The sequence below is a fragment of the Nanorana parkeri genome, unplaced genomic scaffold (genome assembly GCF_000935625.1).
Source record: "Nanorana parkeri isolate BGI_ZX_2015 unplaced genomic scaffold, ASM93562v1 scaffold373, whole genome shotgun sequence".
In the NCBI taxonomy this organism is placed as follows: domain Eukaryota; kingdom Metazoa; phylum Chordata; class Amphibia; order Anura; family Dicroglossidae; genus Nanorana; species Nanorana parkeri.
Window position 1 is genome coordinate 623,021 of NW_017306641.1, and position 20,810 is coordinate 643,830.

At 40.6% G+C, this 20,810-nt stretch overlaps 1 protein-coding gene across 3 annotated transcripts in view; it reads left to right on the top strand.

Moving 5' to 3' along the window:
* The window catches only part of KLHL13 (kelch like family member 13), an 80,914-nt gene that overhangs the window by 15,661 nt on the left and 44,443 nt on the right, over window positions 1-20,810 (top strand). The window contains exon 1 of one of the 3 annotated variants that reach the window (XM_018558992.1): window positions 7,993-8,630. The exons of 1 other annotated variant lie outside the window; for it this stretch is intronic. In XM_018558992.1, coding sequence (XP_018414494.1) covers window positions 8,551-8,630 — 80 coding nt within the window. In that variant the 5' untranslated portion in view covers window positions 7,993-8,550. Of the gene's footprint in view, window positions 1-7,992; window positions 8,631-8,694; window positions 9,251-20,810 lie in introns of those variants that run through there. One more of the 3 variants, XM_018558991.1, reaches the window with a different exon arrangement.

Here is a 20,810-nt window from a genome sequence, read left to right on the forward strand (position 1 = left end):
CCTTTCTTTTGTGTGTTATTGACATCAAAGGGGGGGGGGGGGGTTATTTTTTACTCTATAATTAAAAAAAATACTGTAAATTTCAGGGGGAAAAAAAAGAAAATGTCCGTATGTTAGGTTAAAAAACATGTATTCTTACCCATATTTTTGGTAAAGTATAAAAGACGGGGTCACGTCGGGTAAATAGACACCAAACGTGCCAAGCCTTAATATTGCGCGCGCCCGCAAAATCGCAAAAAACTACCATATTGAAAATTGTCCATAGGCGACGCTTTAAACACTTTTACTGCTCATCAGTTTAGTGTTATCAGTGATTAATGGCCCTAAAATTTTTGCTCACACTCCCACGTTCGTTGTAACATGTGCGGCACAAATGGCACAATAGTCGTTTTCACACGTAGGCGCACCCGACACATGTTTGCGTGTGTATGTGGGGGGCGGGGGGACTTCAAAAAAAAGTTTTTTTGTTGTTTTTTTTTACACTTGGCAATAAAGTTATCACATTGAGGGCTAAGAAGCTCCCTATGTGATAGCCAATTTACATGACAGGTCCTCTTTATGGGGACTTCAGGGGTCTCCAAGCTTCTGTAGCTGGGAGTGACAGCTGAATGCGGAAGGGATGTAATATACATCACTTCCTGCATTCAGGGACCGGACTCTATCAATTGCTTGAATGTAAAGCTCCCACGTTGTCTCATCACAGACGAGAGGACGAGCGGATTTTCAAGCCCTGGCAATAAATCATAGTCTTCCTGCTGGTTTCAGTCTTTGGTCTGCAGTACTTTGTGTTTTAAGGCCTACTCAAGCCTGAAGTATCTCATTTCTGTATGTATGTTACTATGAAGCTCTAGGACAGGGGTGGCAAACACAAGGCCCGCGGGCCGAATCCGGCCCGCCGGACCTTGTAATGTGGCCCGCACTTTCATCCTGTGAACCCGACACAAATCGCCTTAGTGCTTTGCCTCCTTGACTGACAGCGAAGCGAGCAGTAGCGGCTCAGCACAGCGTGCATTATCCAATCAGAACGCGCCCACCCCTGGTACGCGGACCATAAGCTTTCCACAACCTAACTTACTAGACCTGTTGTAGTAAGACATATATGAAGGGTATGGGACATATTCATAAAGTATGTTGGACATGTATGAAGGGTATGGGACATATTCATAAAGTATGTTGGACATGTATGAAGGGTATGGGACATATTCATAAAGTATGTTGGACATGTATGAAGGGTATGGGACATATTCATAAAGTATGTTGGACATGTATGAAGGGTATGGCACATATTCATAAAGTATGTTGGCTTCGGGTAGCGGATTGAGCCTATGGTGACAGATGCATAATCGTGGTTACCTTCAGTAAACGGCATGCCAAAATGAGCTGCAGATTCAAAGATATATGAAAATCCCGGGAGGAGAACTTAGAACGGACATTCACCGATCTCCTCCCCAGCTTCCCGCCGACACACTACAAGTCGGTCCTGGGCCCATAGGTGGTGCAGCAGAGCCTAGGAAATACAGCGGAGGGGGTTGGTTGCCGCATCGTGGAAGCAATCTGGCGTCAGCTGAGCCGCCAGAATCGCTTCTGCTATAAAGCCGCTCTACAGAACTGAACAGACTCCAGGCTGAGTCTGTTTAACCCCTTCAGACTTCATGACGGGATATAGCTGCATTCAATCAGCTTTTAAGGATATTTCTTGCTTCAAGATACCAAATAATAAAGAAATTGGAGTTTAAGTTGATCTAGAATTCCTTTATAAGTGACACGAGGTTGATTTTGATCTCGCTTTTATTTTAAAGCATGTTATTATCAGAAACTAGATGACAATTGTGGGTAAAAGGCATTTATATTTGTTTGCTGCACAGCTTTTAGGGTGAATATCTGAATCTAAGACATTACTATTTCTGCCATGTCAAGCAGTAAACAAAGTGCAATTGTTAGTTCCTCTGTGTTTGTTACACAAGGAGCAGATATGAATCACATTAATGCAATCAACAAAGAGGTTTGTGATGTTGTAGAGCAGTCTGGCAATCCAGCCACCTGTTGTTTTCTCTTTACATGCTTGGTGAAGTGAGATCTGCGGAGAGAAAGGCATGCATTTAGGATTGGCAGCCCCATAGGATAAAGGTGACCCTACTGCAATGTGAATGTGTCCTAAGGCATTTTCCGATGAGAATTTGATACACTGCTACTTTTGAAAACGACATGCTGCATATAAATGTTTAAATGTATTTGATGGTGTACAAATATATATATTCATTTTATGACACCAATTAAGATTATATTTGTTGGTTTCTTTTGGCATTCAAAAGTTACTTGACCTTGTACCACAGAGTATAGCGTTTTGTGGTGTCAGTCGTCATAACAGTTTTTATTGTGTTGTTTAGAGTGTCATATTATTATTTATACTAGATTTTATATAGCGCCAACAGTTTGCACAGTGCTTTACAATATAGGGAAGACATTACAATCACAATACAATTCAAGACAAGATGGGAAGGAGGGCCCTGCCCCTGAGGGCTTACTACTTCACTGATTTATCTTTTATTTTTAGCTTTTTGCAAATGCTGTAAAGTTAAAGCCTAAAGCTGGCTATAAACTCAATGTCTCCATCCATGCTAAACACTGTGGATGGAGGAATCTTCCCTGCTGGGTATTGTATTCTGACAGCCAGCACCCACTGCTGTTGGATTACCTGAATGGTGACTGATTGGACTGATACCTGATTGGCTGCAATCACTGTTCGGCAATCACACAGGGTTAATTTTTTTAAACATTACCCTTCCCACCCTTCTTTGCATTCCAGACAGAGATTCTGTACCAAGAACAACTTTTCTTTCAGAATTGAATATCTTTTGTTCAGGCATTTAAGTCCGTGGTTCTCAACTGGTGGGGCGCAACCTCATGTGGGTTGCCGCATGCCTTCCACTGAGCTAGGTGAGAGGTTCCTCAGCCTCCCCCATAGCGCAGCACTGTTAGTTCTCATGCCGAGCAGCCATTCAAAATATGTTGCCTGGCGCCGAGAGTGTCAGCTTGAGGTGGGGTGGGCTGGAGGTATGGCCGCGAGGGAGCTCTATCCATACATGCATTGCTTACAGCTCCCTCACGTTACCGGAGTGACATCACATTCTGGCTCCCGCCTTCTCTACAGGGAGTGCAAGGGAGCTTTACAAGCAATGCACTTATGGGGGGAGCTTCAACACTGCACGGCAGCCCACACTGAACCCCTAAAAAAAATGTGTGAATGAATGCCTGATTGTGTCTGATTGTGAGAGATTGTGTCTGTCAGTGTTTTAATCACAAACTGCAATCGCACCTTCTGTTCTGGTGCTAGAGGTGCGTTGCAATGCATTTAAATAGCACCCCAAACATACCTCCCACCCACAGTTTGATCGCGTGCACCGGAATGCGCAGTACTGCAATGTCGTGCGTTCCAGTGTGGTGCGACTTGGGTTGCAACTTAATGACCATGGACAAATGTGGGTTCTGAGGTTATACAGGTTGAGAACCACTGATTTTAAGTTATGCGAATGAGAAACATGTACAAATATATAACATTATATCAATGTGTGAAAATGCACTTTAACTCTAGCCAAAAATAATTTTGAGATTTGAGTGGATTTGAGAAGCGCTAAAATTTGTCAGGTTTTTATTTCTGTCCGAGATCCAGTTGGGGAAATTTTCCCTCCATTATTTAATTCTCTTAGTAGCTACCCAGTGATGCTCTGTGTGAACCCGAATCGGGAAACCACCTGCATGGAATTTTAATTGTCTCCTGTCTAAATTGACCCTGGTATGTTTGTGCATGTATGTAAGTTACATAGTTACATAGTATTTGAGGTTGAATAAAGACATTAGTCCATCAAGTCCAACCTATTAGGATCTCATTCTAAGCTAGGGACCATAGGCTGCCAACACACTATTTGTTTTTCCTCGTTCAGCTCCATGGGCTAAATGAGAAAAAATGCTTGATTTTTTTTCCCCATCCCCATCTGTAGCAGGGTATCCTCCTGCCAGGTTATTGTAGTCTGACAGCAGAGTGTGAATATCCATACAAGGCTTGTAGGCAATTGGCTGCTGTCACTGTTCAGGCGAGAATATTTGGACCGGTTCCTTTTGAAAATAGTAGCCGATGCCGAGTGTTTGAGCGAGTACTCGCCCAAATGCTCCGATGCCTAGCCCGATACTTCTGGTATCAGGAAGCCGTGCAGCGTGTAATGACTCGCTGCCTGGTTTCCTGATTGGCCAGCTTCCTGAGCAATCAGGAAGCTCGGCGCCGTGTAATGACGCGGCGCCCGGCTTTTTGATTGGCCGGGAAACAGGCTCTATGCTCCCTCGTCATGAGGTGACAGCGTGTAATGACGTGCTGCCCGGCTTCCTAATTGGTTGGGAAGCTGGCCAATCAGGAAGCCGGGCGCCAAGTAATGACGCAACGCCCGGTTTTCCGATTGGCCGGGAAGCCGGCTTCATGCTCCCTCGTCATCTCATGACGAGGGAGCATGGAGCTGGCTTCTCGGCCAATCAGGAAGTCGGGCGCCGCATCATTACATGGTGCCCGGCTTCCTGATTGGCCAAAAAAACAGACTCCATGCTTTCTGGTCACATAGTGATGAGAAGCATGGGGGCGGCTTCCCTGCTAATCGGGAAGCCAGGTGGCGAGTCTTTATAAGCTGCCCATCCTCCAGGCTATTCAGGAAGCTAGCTAGTGAGTCAATACACTCCGCCTGGCTTCCTTAATGGGACTTTCGGTATCGGTGAGTACCGGGAAAAAAAATATCTGTACTAGTACTTGATCCATGGCTTCATATTGTGGCCTGTTGCGTTAGGCAGCCCATTCAAAATGGGATCCTATTTAGGATATCGTGTTGGTGCTGTGCTGTGGTTCATTGCAGTGCACATTCATTTCTGAGGTGTGCTAGGGTGCTATTCACAATGAATGGTACCACAGCACACTACTATACTTATCCTGCCTTACTGTGCATTGCAGTCATGCTCATGTTACCGCAATGGCCTTCTGTAAATGGGCCCTACAGGTGGGTTGAAGTTGGAGATTGTGGCTAGCAAATCTTAACTGAACTCTCAGAGAAAATTTGATTACTCAACCCATCAAAACTCAATAGTGTGCAGTTGAAGAACAGAGGTATTCTTTCTCTTAATTTCTAACCTCGTTTTATTGAATTGAGCTTTGGATGCCAAGGAAATTCTACAGTGGGTAATATGTTGCGGGATGAGATAAAGAGCTCGTGCATAAAAAGAAATAACAATAAAAATGTTTACAAAACAATGTTTTTAAACATAGAATGATTCATTTCTTTGAAGAGAAAGATCTGCGTAAGAATTGTTTGTGGAAGTCCTTGTCTATGTTAAAATGATACAAGAGCAGTTTTCCTTTTATAAAAGCTTGCTGAAACTTTGTATGCGTTCTTTATTATTGGTACTTTTTAGATATTGCAGATATTCTTACCTGGTATTGTTTTTTCCTTTTGAAGCCAGGAAATGCATTACACTGTAATATGTGTTGTTCTTGTTTTGTTTGAGTCTTTGCTTTCAGGTTATGTCCTCTAGATGGTGCTTTAAGCTGACGCAATTATGTACTATCCCAATTATAGTTGCTGGTTTTAGCTTTGTGTTCCAGGTCCTTCTGTTTTTGTGTCTGCAGTATAAGTAGATCGGTGTTAACTGCAGCAAATTAGATTTTTCGAACACTTGTTTGTCTTCTATTGTGCATATATTGAATAATACATACGTGGATTGATTTGTGTAAGTTTGCTAAATATATTTAGCTCATAACAGGCGTAGATATTGTAAGTAGGGCAGCACAGTAGCACAGTGCTTAGCATTCCTGCCTTGCAATGCAGGGGTCTGAATCCCAGCCAAGACACTATTTGCATGGAGTTTGCATGTTTTCTGTGTGATTGCGTGAGTTTCCTCCCACACTCCAAACACATGCTGATAGGCTAATTGGCTCCTGTCTGAATGTCTAGTATGTATGTATGTATGTATGTATGTATGTCTCTATGTATGTATGTCTCTATGTATGTATGTATGTATGATAGGGACTTTAGATTGTAAATTCTTAAAGGGTAGGGACTGATGTGAATGCACAGTATGTAAAGCACTGCGTAAACTGGCGCTGCTATATAAAAGCCTGTAATAAATACCTGAGAAACCCTTAATAGATATCCCACGATTTACATCTTTTATGTTTATTGCTATTTTGAGTCCAATTACTTACCCTTTTTTTTCCACAGCGCTAAAACCTAGATAATGAGGTTGGTTTTAATTACAATTTGTTCATAATGAGTAGATACTAAACAATGGGATCTCCTTTCAGTTCACTTTACCCAGAAGACTGGGGGTGTATGAGTAATGGCCCATAAATAAAGCTGGCCCACAACTGAAATTTTAACAATTTGATCACTTAAAGGAGAACTATGGGGTTAAGGCTTTTCCCCAGAGTTCTCCTTAGGGTAACGGGAGGACACAAACTAGCGTCCTCCCGTCACCCTAAGCTCAGCTACTGCTCGTGGTATACCAAGACGCTGCAGCTAAAGCGGATTCCGACAATTCTGTCTGGATCCGCCCAGCTGCGTGAGTGACAGCTGACTCTGACTATCTAGAGGCAGAGCCAGCTGTGCCCGCCCTGTCCGATCTGCCAGTCAGCGCTGGCGGATCGGAGCGGGGAGGGGGAATCCAGCCCCTCCCCTGCCATGGCAGAGAGCCGTGACAGGATCGAGAGGTGAGCGAACGCCGGTATGTGTTCGCTCACCTCCCGATCTACTGAGCTGACCTGTGACGGTCTCATTGTCACAGGTTGGCTAGAACTATGAGGTGAGAACTATACATGTGCTATACTGTATATGTATTCTAGCAGACAGACAGGAACTTCGGTTCATATATGCATATTCAGTTGTGAGTTGTAATAACTCTGGTTTCCTGGGGACTTGTTTTTTTTGTTTTAGTATTGATAGCATTTTGGAAGGGGTAGACGTGTTTGTTATTTTCTGCAGACATTCTGGGCAATGGAGAAATTACTGCCAAAAATGACATGCATTCAGTTATGCCATAAACGTATTACTAATTAACAAACCAGATGCCTAGGTCTGAGATACTGCTGCTTGAACATATTGCTGAACCTTGCAGGGTACATAGCTGTGATGCACTTTAGCAATGATATTCCCTGACTACACTGGGAATACGAGAGGAAGTCTGCATATAGAACTCGTAGCTTTTGGATCATGCAAATAAACCAAAGATAGACAAACCCCAGAATCTGTGTAGCCCGTGTCCTAAACATTTATAGCTGGTGCCTTCTTTTTGGATATTTTTGTTGTTGCCGCCATTGAAAGTGCATATTACCTGTTTTTTTGAAAATTGTGGTTCTGTGTCTGATTCGTGGGATCAATTTGGCTTTTGACTTTCCTGGTTGGTGTGTTAGTGGTTGCCAAGTTAATTCATTTATAGAAGTTTTTTTTAAAAGTGTGAATTACAATTTTTACTTTACATGAATCAGTAGATTACATGTCTGTATTGTCAAATCACATATTTTGAGTAGGGAAGAAAAACCTTCCTGGACATGAATAAAAGCTTGTCCCTATTATTATTATTATTATTATTATGATTATTATTATTTATTATGATTATTATTATTATTTTTATTGTGATTCCACAAAAATATGCCATCTTTTTTTCACCTTCAGATTGTTTACTTGTGATCACGTCTGATAACACAATCATTGTTCAGTATTATTCCAAGCAGATTAAACCATAATGATGCCATGAAGGCTGAGTTTTTTAAGTGAATAAAAATGTAATTAATGATAACGTTTTTTGTATATGCAGAAATCCCCCAAAATACGTCCCTGGCATTAATATTGCAAAAAGAACCCACTGGCATGGTGTTGCATTGTGCCCGTGCAAGGCGTCTATTGTTGTGGGTCTGGTGTTCTTTTATTTGCTGATTAGCTATTGCACACCGTCCCTTTTGTAATGAAGCGCCTGAATTGCTGTTTATTTGCTGCTCTCGGTCTGAAATCTTCTTGTCAGTCAGCAGCCTCTGGAGGTCAGCAAACCGAGCATAGAGCTGCAGAGTGGCCCCAGATGGACACCTGCATGCCTGGCTTCCCTGTCAGTACTTTAGGCAATTTGTGATCTGTTCAGGGGGAGGGGTGAGCATTGAATTAGATTGTTGATAACGTCCCTACAAGGACTGCTATTAAGAGCACGCTTCCCTGCTGCAGAAGACACAGATATCCCTGAATCCACAGCATGTTAGCCGTACGAGATTTTCCTTTTCCAGAATGTGGCACAAGACTAGGGAAATGAGAGCCATCAGCACAGCCGTACGTTCTGCAGAAATGTGCACCACTTCATCGTTACAATTTTGCATCCCAGTGAAGGATTAAAAGGACCGATCATTTTTTTTTTTTCTCTCTCTTCTCTTCCCCCCTTCATAATGGCACTCTTGCATTGTTTGACCAGAGCTTGCTCCCGAGGAAGACAGGCTGCTGAATTTAGCCACTGATCACTCACAAGCCCTGGCCTAAGGCTATGCTGAGATTTATATCCCATTTGTATTGTTGCAGCTCAAAGGGAGAATGTTCAGAGGATGACAAGTGTATTCTGAGTAGGTATGTTTTATTTTATGCAAATCCACTTCTCCCTCCCTCTGTACTGGATAGAAATCAAGCTTTTAGTATGTTAGCTTCCTGATTAAAGTGCTGCAGTGTCCTTAGCAGAATCCCATTAGAATCAAGAGTTTATTTGCATCTGATATCATTTTTACATGCTCAAATTCTAGCTGCATTGGACTGCTTTGTGCAGTGCAGTTTTTACTTTTTTTTTTCTTCCTCCCCTCTCCCTACAATCCACTGCAGTCAACGCATCCCTAACGAGGTGGCACTATTGTTGAGGTAGAACGATACTCATCATATCGCTTTAGGGGACAGGAGGATTTAAAAAGCGATGCCTGGCAACCCTATTTTACAGATTGGAAGCATCGGTTTGAGGGCATTGGCAATCATTTGCTTGTGTGCAGAGCAGCAGCAGAAGCAGCATCCACTGCGATGTCAGTAGTGTGTGGGATGGAAGTCCTAGTCGGTAGTCTGTTATGGAAACGCTGTTTACTGTTATTGTAGTACCGTGGTGACAACATGCCATTGAAATGGAAAACCAGCTCTCCTGCTATCTGGAAATTCCCCGTTCCTGTGCTTAAAACATCCAGGTCATCGCTACTATCTCCAGCATACATGTAAGTGAGAGACATGAGGCAACGTAAGGTGGGCTTTCATTCAAAGGAATACCCTCTAGATGAACCACCAGCATTTTGCTTGCGAAAGTTGTAGCAGTTGATGATAAAACTTTGCATATTAAACCTTTTTGTTTTCAATCGGATTTGAACAAATTTAATATCAAGTATGAGAGAAAAAAAAGTCAAACCTATCATTGTATGACTTTTATCGGGTATTCTACTTTGGAAAAAGGTCCACCCTTAATATTAGTGGTCTATGTAAGTTTCCCTAATCAACAACCTTTTGGTGTTTTTTTTTTTTTTTTTTGTAATGTGTAAGGTGAACAACTATCCTAAATTTATATTCTGGTTTTTGGCAAGATTTACCTTCCAGTGTTTGACCAATGATGTGTTCAGCTTGTTTACCATGCCAATAAACCTTCATAAATCATGGTTTCTCATGATTTATAAGATGTGACCAGGTTGGTTGCTCCTATTCCCCTCTTTTCAAGATGTGTGCAATGCCAAGCATGTCTATGTATGTATTTGATACATTTTAATATTGTGTTTCCGGTTCTTGTCTGCACCCAGTGTATCTACTGAACAGCGTTATGTCTTGTTTAATTGATGAACTGTTTCTATAACTAATTTATCAGAATTTAGGTATTATAATATTTTACCAGAGTTTCTGCAAGAGTTCACTTTTTTTTTTTAAATTCAAGTAAAATACTCCAAGACAATGAAAGAGATGTAGTTTTATATCAAATATGATTGGGTTTTTTTGGTCGTTGATGCTGTTTCAAGCCTCTTTCACAACCTCTGCATTTCCCTCTCCAATGTGGACTTCCTGAATTGGCTCAGCATAGATTCCTTAAAATGGGCCCTCATGTGTTATAGCTTGCCCTTAAATACCATGCTGCCAAAATGATAGGTGCAAATCCAATTCTCTTCTTTCCAATGTCCATCACTGCTGGGTATCCATTAGTTTTTGGGGAGGTATATCATGTGCTTTATAATGGTCACTTCTACTGTCTTAACATCATCAAGGACTCAAATTGTTATGGCAACAGAAGCTTGTGAATGCAGGTGCTGCCTTATCTCTCTTAAATAGGGGTTAACATGGATGCTGCAAACAAAGGTTTCATTGTATACTACAGCACTGAAAAGGTCTCTTTTGTCACCTTGATACTGCTTTTGTGCTGAGGTGTACATCAAAGCTGAAGTCTACAAGCTACGAATCTCAGGAATTGCTTATCAAATGCATTGGGTTTTTTTTTTGTGGTTTTAAAGTATAACATTCTGAAATTAAAAAAATCATTCCTACTTGTCACAAATTATATTTTTCTGAATGGAGGACACAGGCTAGAAAACATTTCTTATTAATGGTTTAATGACAGCCTTGTATGTGAACTAGTGCTGTGATGAATTATGTGAATGTTTGTTTGTTTCTCTGTCACTTCCCAAATTGGTGGAATATTCGTGGACCGTGACCGTAATTAGGAGATGATACAGGGAAGGGTCTTTTGTGGCAAATACTGAAACCTCCAGAACAGGGTTGACCAATCCCAATGATCCATATAGTCATCCAGCCTAATTGCTGTGGGCATATAACTTTGATCTCGTTCCATTGTCAGTTGAGGAGCCTGTTCTTGGGTCCATGCAAGTTGCTGCTGTCTTTTCTATTGCAATGACTCCCTCTTGAATTCTGCAACATTTTGACCACCCTTATTCTAAATCTTTTTATCTATAGTACAGTCCTGGACCAATCCCATGAGCATCTTACCTTCATGAGCTTATTTTGTCAGTAATGGTACTTGTCTGGTTGCCTGCTTGCACTTATGTTGGAATGCCTTTCTACTGCATTCTATATGACTTTTTCCAAACCAGTGAATGTTTTGTGCCTGCCAGGTTAACAAACTGCTACTAGACCGGAAAGATGTTTGTTTATGGAGTAGACCTTAAAAGTCGCGTAGATTATTGGAAAATTCAATCTGACATCCTTTAGTAGTATCTGCTTTATTTTTTGGATTTGTGATTAGTTGTTTACCGGTCCAATTTAAAAAAAAAACTGTTGTCTTCATCATTGTTAAGTAATCAAGTGTCAATTGCTGCTATAATGATTTCCAGGTCATTCTTTAGCTGTGAAATTGCCTTTTAATTCCCTATATGTAGTGTGTCCTGCTCTCTGTAAAAAAATCAAAATAATCAACTTGTTTAAATGTAAACGTGAGCCAATTTTGGACTAATTTGTTTTTTAAAAGTTGTGTGTTCTTAATATTGAGTTTGACCTCCTGGTTATATAAGAATCTGATGCTGATTATCTATTGATGAGCGCACCAATTTTTTCCCACATTAAGACTACATTATCATTTATTTTTTTTATTCAAGAATCTAGAGGCACACCTGTTTCAGTTCTACCGTTTCGTAATTGCAACTAGTTTAGGACAATATTTCCCTGTGTTTTAAGCTTTAATTTTTTTTCAAATTCTATCTCGGCTTCCATTCATTGTTTGCCTCGCTAAGAGTGCGAGTGTTTTTGGTGTGTAGATTGCCCATGACCTGATTTTTTTTTTTTTCATGATGAGAAGCAGCCTAAGGCCATGCACATTGTTTTTTCCCCTGGCCTTGTTATGACCCATTTTTGGCTTCTCTTGATTGTGATTTGTTCCTTTCTGAGAAACACATCCTTTCCTCTTTATAAGAGGTTATCCTGGAGTTGTAGAGAGAATCACACTATCAAGAGAAAATAAACCTTTTTTTTTTTAAGGATTGTCCAGCATATAAAACTGTAACCTGCAACTTGAGATGCTGACTTTGAGTGTCAGAGTTTAATGTTGAGTGTTGTTATTGCTCATTCATCTATGGGGATCAACACATATGATGCTGGGAATAACAAAAAAAACAATATAAATACACTATATTGCCGAAAGTATTGGGACGTCTGCCTTTACACGCACATGAGCGTTAATGGCATCCCAGTCTTAGTCCGTAGGGTTCAATATTGAGTTGGCCCACCCTTTGCAGCTATAAAAGCTTCAACTCTTCTGGGAAGCCTGTCCACAAGGTTTAGAAGTGTCTATGGGAATGTTTGACCATTCTTTCAGAAGTGCAATTGTGAGGTCAGGTACTGATGTTGGACGAGAAGGCCTGGCTCGCAGTCTCCGCTCTAATTCATCCCAAAGGGGTTCTATTGGGTTGAGGCAGGACTCTGCAGGCCAGTCAAGTTCCTACACCCCAAACTTGCTCATACATGTCTTTATGGACCTTGCTTTGTGCACTGGTGCGCGGTCATGTTGGAGCAGGAAGGGGCCATCCCCAAACTGTTCCCACAAAGTTGGGAGCATGAAATTGTCCAAAATGTCTTGGTATGCTGATGCTTTAGGAGTTCCCTTCACTGGAACTAAGGGGCCAAGCCCAACCCCTGAAAAACAACCCCACACCATAATCCCCCCTCCACCAAACTTTACATTTGGCACAATGCAGTCAGGCAAGTACCGTTCTCCTGGCAACAGCCAAACCCAGACATGTCCATCGGATTGCCAGACTGAGAAGCGTGATTAGTCACTCCAGAGAACATGTCTCCACTTCTCTAGAGTCCAGTGGTGGCGTGCTTTACACCACTGCATCCGAAGCTTTGCATTGCACTTGCTGATGTAAGGCTTGGATGCAGCTGCTCGGCCATGGAAACCCATTCCATGAAGCTCTCTACGCACTGTTGTTGTGCCAATCTGAAGGCCACACGAAGTTTGGAGGTCTGTAGCTATTGATTCTGCAGACAGTTGGCAACTTCTGCGCACCGTGCACTTCAGCATGTGCTTACCCTGCGCTGTCATTTTACCTGGCCTACCACTTTGTGGCTGAGTTGCTGTTGTTCCCAGTTGCTTCCACTTTATAATACCACTAATAGTTGACTGTGGAATATTTAGTAGCAAGGAAATTTCACTGAAAACCTGAATCCAATGATTTGGAGGGGTGTCACAATACTTTTGGCAATATAGTGCATATGGAATTTAGTATCTTGTAAGATGTGGGGTTTTTTTTGTTTTCTTTTTTTGTGGTCACTTAGTAGCCTAACCACTAACTCAGTTGAGATGGTCAAATCAGTAGATCTAACGATGCAGCAAGATGACTCATTATGAACTACATGTCGTGCCTTGAGGCTGCATTACCTAAAGTGATGGACATGTACAACTTGTGACATACAAACTCATTCAGGGAAGTATACACCTGGGCTTATTAACTAAAACTGAGTTCTGGATGGAGACCTAGAATTGTCGACTTTTCATCTGAAAAGTGAACAGCTTTCTACTTGCAAACAAATAGTAGCAAAAGTGGCCACATGCCACAGTCTGATCAAATGGGAAGGTGGTATCTTTGCTGTGAACCTCTGCTCATTAGCTGTCTTGGGAATAATGCTGAACCTCAGCAAGGATACCAGCACTCAAAATTGCTTGGCTTTGTGCAGCATAGCTGCAGCTAGGCCTTAAAAGCTTTGAAAAGCCATAGAATCCACACCATGTATTTCTCGAACCATAGTTTCTATTATCTTTCTGGAAGGAGGAAATCGCATTTAATTCAAGTTTTTCCATTCTGCATGACTACCATAAAAAAGGGTTTATGTTGTCTAAATGGTAGCAAAAGAAAGTGACTTAAACCACGGACTGGAACCATTACTTTTGTGGCCTCAAGTGGCCATGTTGGGGAAAGCAGTCTCTTGATTAGATGACTGTCGTCTTAAGCTGGCCATACTCCTTTTAGATTTTCTGCAAATTTTCTATGGTTAGATGGAAAAAGTGCAACAGATTCCACCATCGACGCTAAACCTCATAGACGGAGGAATCTCCCAAAATGCCTGCATCCAGTCAGATTGTTCAGGTATTTTGACAGACAGGGTTGCCGACTAGCAAGATACTGAAACTTGGCATAGCGGGAGATTCCTCCATCCACACAGTTTGAGTTCTGACCACCTGTTCAGAATTTCTGTCTGAGATATTAGCAGATAGATGAGAAATTGGGTGGATCAATAATTTTTAGAAGGTACAGAAAGCGGTGTCTTGGAACGGTCTCTCGTGATCATGAACAACCAATAAATGATAGGTGGATCAATTGTATTCCATAGTGTTATTAATTTATGCTAATTCTACGTAGTTTTGGTATCCTCTTTGGTCAGATGTGTTGCTGAAAGGCTATAGATCACATTACCTGTTGTCAATTATTTATCCCACCTGTAGGCAGATCTTTCAAAATGTTTGCTTGCCAGTGTAGGTTTTCCGAACAATAAAAACATTTCCACTAAGCACGTAAATTAAAATAAAAAGCCTATGGAAAAATTCTCGGAATTGAAGGTGTCTCCTTCAAATAACTGTCCTCTGATGCAAAGATTTGCTATTTTGTTCCCCAGACTAGCCACTGCTTTTCTTTCATAGTATGTCGTTCCTCCTCTTCTGTTCTGTTCTGTGTAGGCTTCCCTACATTGCCAACAGGATGGTAATGGATAAGAAGATTTAATCGTGAGATTATAGGAAATGCTTTCTCTGTCAATACATGGCAAGAGCTCCTCATTTTATAACCGCATCTTTCTTTTGCATGGTCTTGGCATTCCTCTATGAGGTACACCTATGCATTAAATGACCAGAGCTCTTCTTTAATGCTCATCGCTACCTCCCTGGCAAACTTAGTATTGCAAGTCTAAAAAATAGTTAACCTTGTAAAAGGTATTCATTACCTTACTCATTGCCTCAGACTTATGCAGACTAATAACGTGTCTGCTCTGGTTACTAGGAACTTTTCAAAGTTTCCTGGTTGCTTTGCATCTATAAAATTAATTCTCTTAATTGTGTACAAGCTGCTATGGCTACAAGCAAATTTTGAAGGTTTTCCATTAAACACATGGAAAACTTTAAAAATACTATATTTTTTATTTCACTGCCTTGCCAAACACTGGTAGATTTTCGTATACATGTTCAAAATAATATCTTGAAAAAATGCCATTTTTTGATGGCCAATCATTTTGAGAGTGCCATCAGAATATGTTCAAAATGTCCTGGGATTTTAACATTTGATTTTGGAATGAATGGAGTTTCTGGAACAAAGCCCAAATTCACTCATTCAAAAAAGGATTTGCATCCTGCCCCTTCTATTTTTTTTTTCTTCAACATTATGGTCAAAAAGATGATCGATTTGACCCCATTAACTATTACAAAATTGAACAAAGCTTTTGGGAATAAAATTCTCCTGAGGGTACTGCCTCCTGCTTAAGTTACATGAACGTGGCTTTGTGATTATCAGTGTGATGAATCATGTGGGGTAAGATTAGCAAGCCTGGGCTAATCTGTGAATAGTCGCAGATTATTTTCATTGTAACTTTTTTTTAAATGTTTTACTGTTTTTTAAATGTGTAAAGTCGACTGTCGGCTTTATACTGGAAGCGATTCACTGGTGCTGAAGTGTGTGCCCCCCGCCCAACAGCTTCTGCCGTGTTTCCCGCCCTGTTCCTCCTTCACGCCTAGGACCATTGTGGGGGGGGGGGGGGGGGGGGGGGGTGGGGTGTCAGACCTCTACAGACAGACCACTGCTTCCACACAGAGAGCAAAGGTCCTATTGTACAGCATGCAGGCAAGGGACATGCTTTTCTAATTGGGCTGTGGCTGCTTTACCCCAGCCAAAGAGGCTGTGGAAGAGGCTGATCAAGCATGATCTGTACTTGATCAGCGTCAGTGGACTAATCACCAATAGATCCCTAATGTCTCCTTAAAGAGAACCTGTCTGTCACTATCTTGTGAGCCCCCTATATGATAGCAATTAAGTTAATTAAAAAGAAAATAATGTTTTAAAAAATGAAGTTGAATAAAATGTATTAACTCCCCCAAAAAGTATTTCCCCAATGATCTTCCAGGACAGCAACCTGAGAGATGATTGGTTCCACCTTCTACAGGAAACACAATTAGCAAAACAGTTAAAAGCCCCTCCCCTTCCCCTCGTACCTCAGTTATCTTCCAGGACAGCAAGCCTACTTCCCACCCGGAATGATGTATGGTATGTTATTTATTGTTGGGTTGTCCCCTCGTTTACTGGGGTGGTAGTCTACTTTTATCACAACTGAGGTACGAGGGGAAGGGGAGGGGCTTTTAACTGTTTTGCTAATTGTGTTTCCTGTAGAAGGTGGAACCAATCATCTCTCAGGTTGCTGTCCTGGAAGATTCCTAGAAATACCGTTACCGGTAAGTCTAACGGAACATTTAATATATTAAATATTGCAAACATGCATTGGGTGTGCCTACATACCACATGTGTTATTCTAAGGACATTATTCATGGTTAACTCTGTTAATGACCTGTAGAAACTTTTAACTAGTTGACTATAGACAATGTTGAGTACTGTATTTCTTTCACCATTTCACTGGCGGATGCAGTTTTAAAACCTGCAATGCTTGGTATCTATCTACTCAGCACAACCACATCTTTTATACGTTACCAAAAAAATGGGTAATATAGTGTTTATGTGCACTAAAATTGTCTTCAGTGTATTTTTTACTGAACATTTGGGTTTGATAAACCCTTACAGTTATTTCATGCAACATGAAAAATTGCAACTGCCACCATTTTATTCTACAGGGTCTCTGCTTTCCGAAAATACTTAATTGCAATTATATATATATAATTTTTTTTTTTTAGTACCTTCCTATCATAAGGTCTCCAGCAGAGTTAATCGTATTTAAGGTGCAAGATAGCCAAGGTGTTTACAAACTTAGAACTGACTTCTAACTAAAGCTGGTCATTCACTGGTAAATGTTTTATACTCTTGTATTTTCAAACTTTTTATAAGAAAAATCTCATGAGAACATTCGATAATGCCATCAGAGATTTGAATAATCGCCGATGAAGATTTCTTTTGATGTTTACATTTGATTTTGAAATGAATGCAGTTTCCACAATGAAAACCACATTTACTTTTTAGAATTTTAATTAGAAAATGTTCCACCCTGGTCCTTCCATTTTTTTTTTTTTTTTTTTTGTCCCCATGGCCAAAATCAATTGTCGATTTGACCCCCGATAACTATTAGCAATTCAAATGTTCCAAATATTTTTTTTTTCGAACACAATTCTAACTGTGTACACCCAACTTTATTTTAAAACCTTTTTGTAAAGTTCGTAAAAGTAACGCATGCTCACAATCTCCCTAAATCTATTTCCTGGCTCCTAGATTTAAGTGATGTTTGATTTCTACATTATTTGTTGAATTCCTGGTATTAACACCCTTCCCTCTGTCTGTAACAACATGCAAGCCTGGACTCTGCAAGGGTCATAAGTAGCACTCATTAGAGATCCAGGAAAAGTGTTACAGTTAACAGCAGTTACAGTACTGTTAATGAGCAGGTGGGAGTGGTACAAGTATAGAGATTTTTAGCTGTTGAGAAATGTGTGAAGAATTAAGGCAACACCAGCCATAATGATACGTTTTTAAACAGAAATCGGCCATAGAATTCGTTAACTGCTCTAAGAGGGCATGGAAAAGCTATAATCAGCATTGTCACAAAGAGAAGGAAGGCAGTAAAGGCTGCACAATTGTGATTAATGACTGCAGCTTTTTGTAGCAAACGTTTGTCTATTTGAGGACCATGTATCAAAGATACACATTGAGGTATTTGTATTAACCTGCTGCTGTCAGTTTTTAGTGTTTCTTGCCTACTGCAAGGTAGGACTAAAAATCAGGTTGCTGTAAGCAGCAACATTTTCCAGGGTCAGGATGGTGGCTTGAGGGTTAGCATTGTGATCTTGAAATATTGGGATGCTGTAATAACATGGCACATCCTCTGATGCTCAGTTTGCTCCCACTGTTCAAAAACGCTTGTAGAAATTCACTTTAGCCCTATTTATCTCTCATATATGTATATAGTAGTAGTCAGGACACATAATGGAAAGCTTCTTTGGCATATCAGCTGCCGTCTTTCCCCTAACGGTTCTGTAAGGTAATGAGGAATATTTTGACACTTTATAAATGTAAAATATATACAGTACTGTGCAAAAGTGTGAGAAAATGCTGTGAAGTAAGAATGCTTTCTGAAAATAAAAGTGTTTAATAGTTTTTTATCAATTAACAAAATGGAAAGTAAATGAACAGAAGATAAATCCAAACCAAATCAATATTTGGTGTGACATCCCTTTGCCTTCAACACAGCATCAATTCTTCTAGGTACACGTGCGCACACAGTTTTTGAAGGAACTCAGTAGGTAGGTTGTTCCAAACATCTTGGAGAACCAACCACAGATCTTCTATGGATGTAGGCTGCCTCAAATCCTTCTGTCTCTTCATGTAATCCCAGACAGACTCAATGATGTGGGGGCCACACCATCACTTCCGGGTTTGCTTATTCTTCTTTACACTGAAGGTAGTTCTTAGCGGCATTGTCTGCATGTTTGGGGTCGTTGCCCTGCTGCAGAATAAATTTGGGGCCAGTCACATGCCTCCCTAATGGTATGGCGTGATAGATAAAAATCTGCTTATATTTCTCAGCATTGAGGACACCATTGATACAGACCAAATCTTCAACTACATTGGCAGAAATGCAGCCCCAGCCTTGCAAGGAACCTCCACCATGCTTCACTGTTGCCTGCAGACACTAATTTTTGTACCGTTCTCCAGCCCTTCGGCGGACAATCTGCCTCCAGCTACAGCCAAATATTTCAGATTTTGACTCGTCAATCCAGAGCACCTGCTGCCATTTTTCATCACCCCAGTTCCTATGTTTTCGTGCATAGTTGAGTCTTTTAGCCTTGTTTCCACATTGGAGGTATGGCTTTTTGGCCACAATTCTTCCATGAAGACCACTTCTGGCCAGACTTCTCTGGACAGTAGATGGGTGTACCCAGGTCCCACTGGATTCTGCTAGTTCGATGCTGATGGCATTGCTGGACATCTTCTGATGTCAAAGGAAAGTAAGCATGATGTGTCTTTCATCTCCTGCATTAAGTGTTCTTGGCCAACCACTGAGTGTACAGTCCTCAACCTTGCCTGTTTCTTTGTGCTTCTTCAAAAGAGCCTCACCAGCACATCTTCAAACCCCAGTCTGCTTTAAAATCTTTGCCTTGGAGAGACCTTGCTGATTTAAGTATAACTACCTTGTGTCTTGTTGCTGTGCTCTGTCTTGCCATGGTGTATGACCTGTGACATGAAACTGTCTTCCACAACCTCACCTTAGTAGCAGAGTTTGGCTGTTGCTCACGCAGTTTTAAGCCTCCTACACAGATGTAATGACGGTGTTTCAACCTACCTATGAAATTTGAGGATCATTAGCACCTGCTTGGTATGATTGGTTAATCACAGAATTAAGAATTGATGGTGGTTTGAAGCCAAAGGGTTGTCACACCAAATATTGATTTGATTTAGATTTCTCTTCTGTTCACTCACCTTGCATTTTGTAAATTGATAAAAATAAACTAACATTTTTATTTCTAAAGGCATTCTTACTTTACAGCATTTTTTTCTTACCTGCCTACAACTTTTGCACAGTACTGTATATTTGTTAGATAATGCAGAGCTATTGCTTGCTTTGGGGTTGCTATACTAAAGGCAAATAGGCTGTCCACTTTGCAAGGGAATTTACACTTTGGAGGGGAAGTTTCTCCTTAGCTTAGAAAATGAGGTGAAGTTCTGCTGCGTTCCATCATTCAATCATATGCGAGAAAAAAAAACTGTATTTAATTTCCCTTGGACATGATTGGGTTTTCTTTGCAAAGTGAAATTTCACCACATTCATCAAGCGAAGGGAAAATTCCCCACCAAAGTGCAAATTGAACAGCCTATTTGCCTTTAGTAAACAGCTCACTTACCAACTTTACTCTGGTGATTGTGTGAACTGCACATTTTGTTAATGTGAGCAACTGACTTTTCCGATTTTAAAACTAGTATTAAAGGCTAGGTTTACCTTTCATTCCATGTTATGTTTCACCCATATTAAGGGTGTAACATAAATCATTTTTACCTTTTAACATGTAATGTATCCAGGCTATAGGTCTTAGAATTTACAAGGCAAGGAAAAAAGAACAATTTTAATGATGTGCAAGTTTAGCAACCAAATGGATTCCACAATTCATTAGTCGGATCAGTGAAAAATGAATTCTGGCCTTCGCTGGAGACTTCATTTAGCAGCTTGTGTTTGGTATTAAGGAATACACTTAAATATGTTTATAAATAAGTCTATGTGTTTTTTTTTTTTTCTCTCTTCCATTTTGGTTAGTACATTTAGATGGGAGTTTTGCTGGGATGACCTTCACTATCAAAATATTTACTGTTTCCCTTTGCAACAGATGGGATAAGAGTGCCCCAAGGTCTTGCTTTCTAGCGAAGCCATCTTATTCACTGATTACTAATATGCAATAATTTTGGCTAGCAGTAAATGTACAATTTGCATTTTTGGCAGATATACCAGCTTGTGGTCCAAGGATCACATGGCCAAGCTCATTAGGTTGCCCTAATTTTATGATACCCTTACAAGTTATTACCAAATTTACATGTACTGTTAAACTCCCTTTTTTTTTTTTTTTTTTTTTACGATAAAAAAATAAAATTTTGTGAAAAGTTT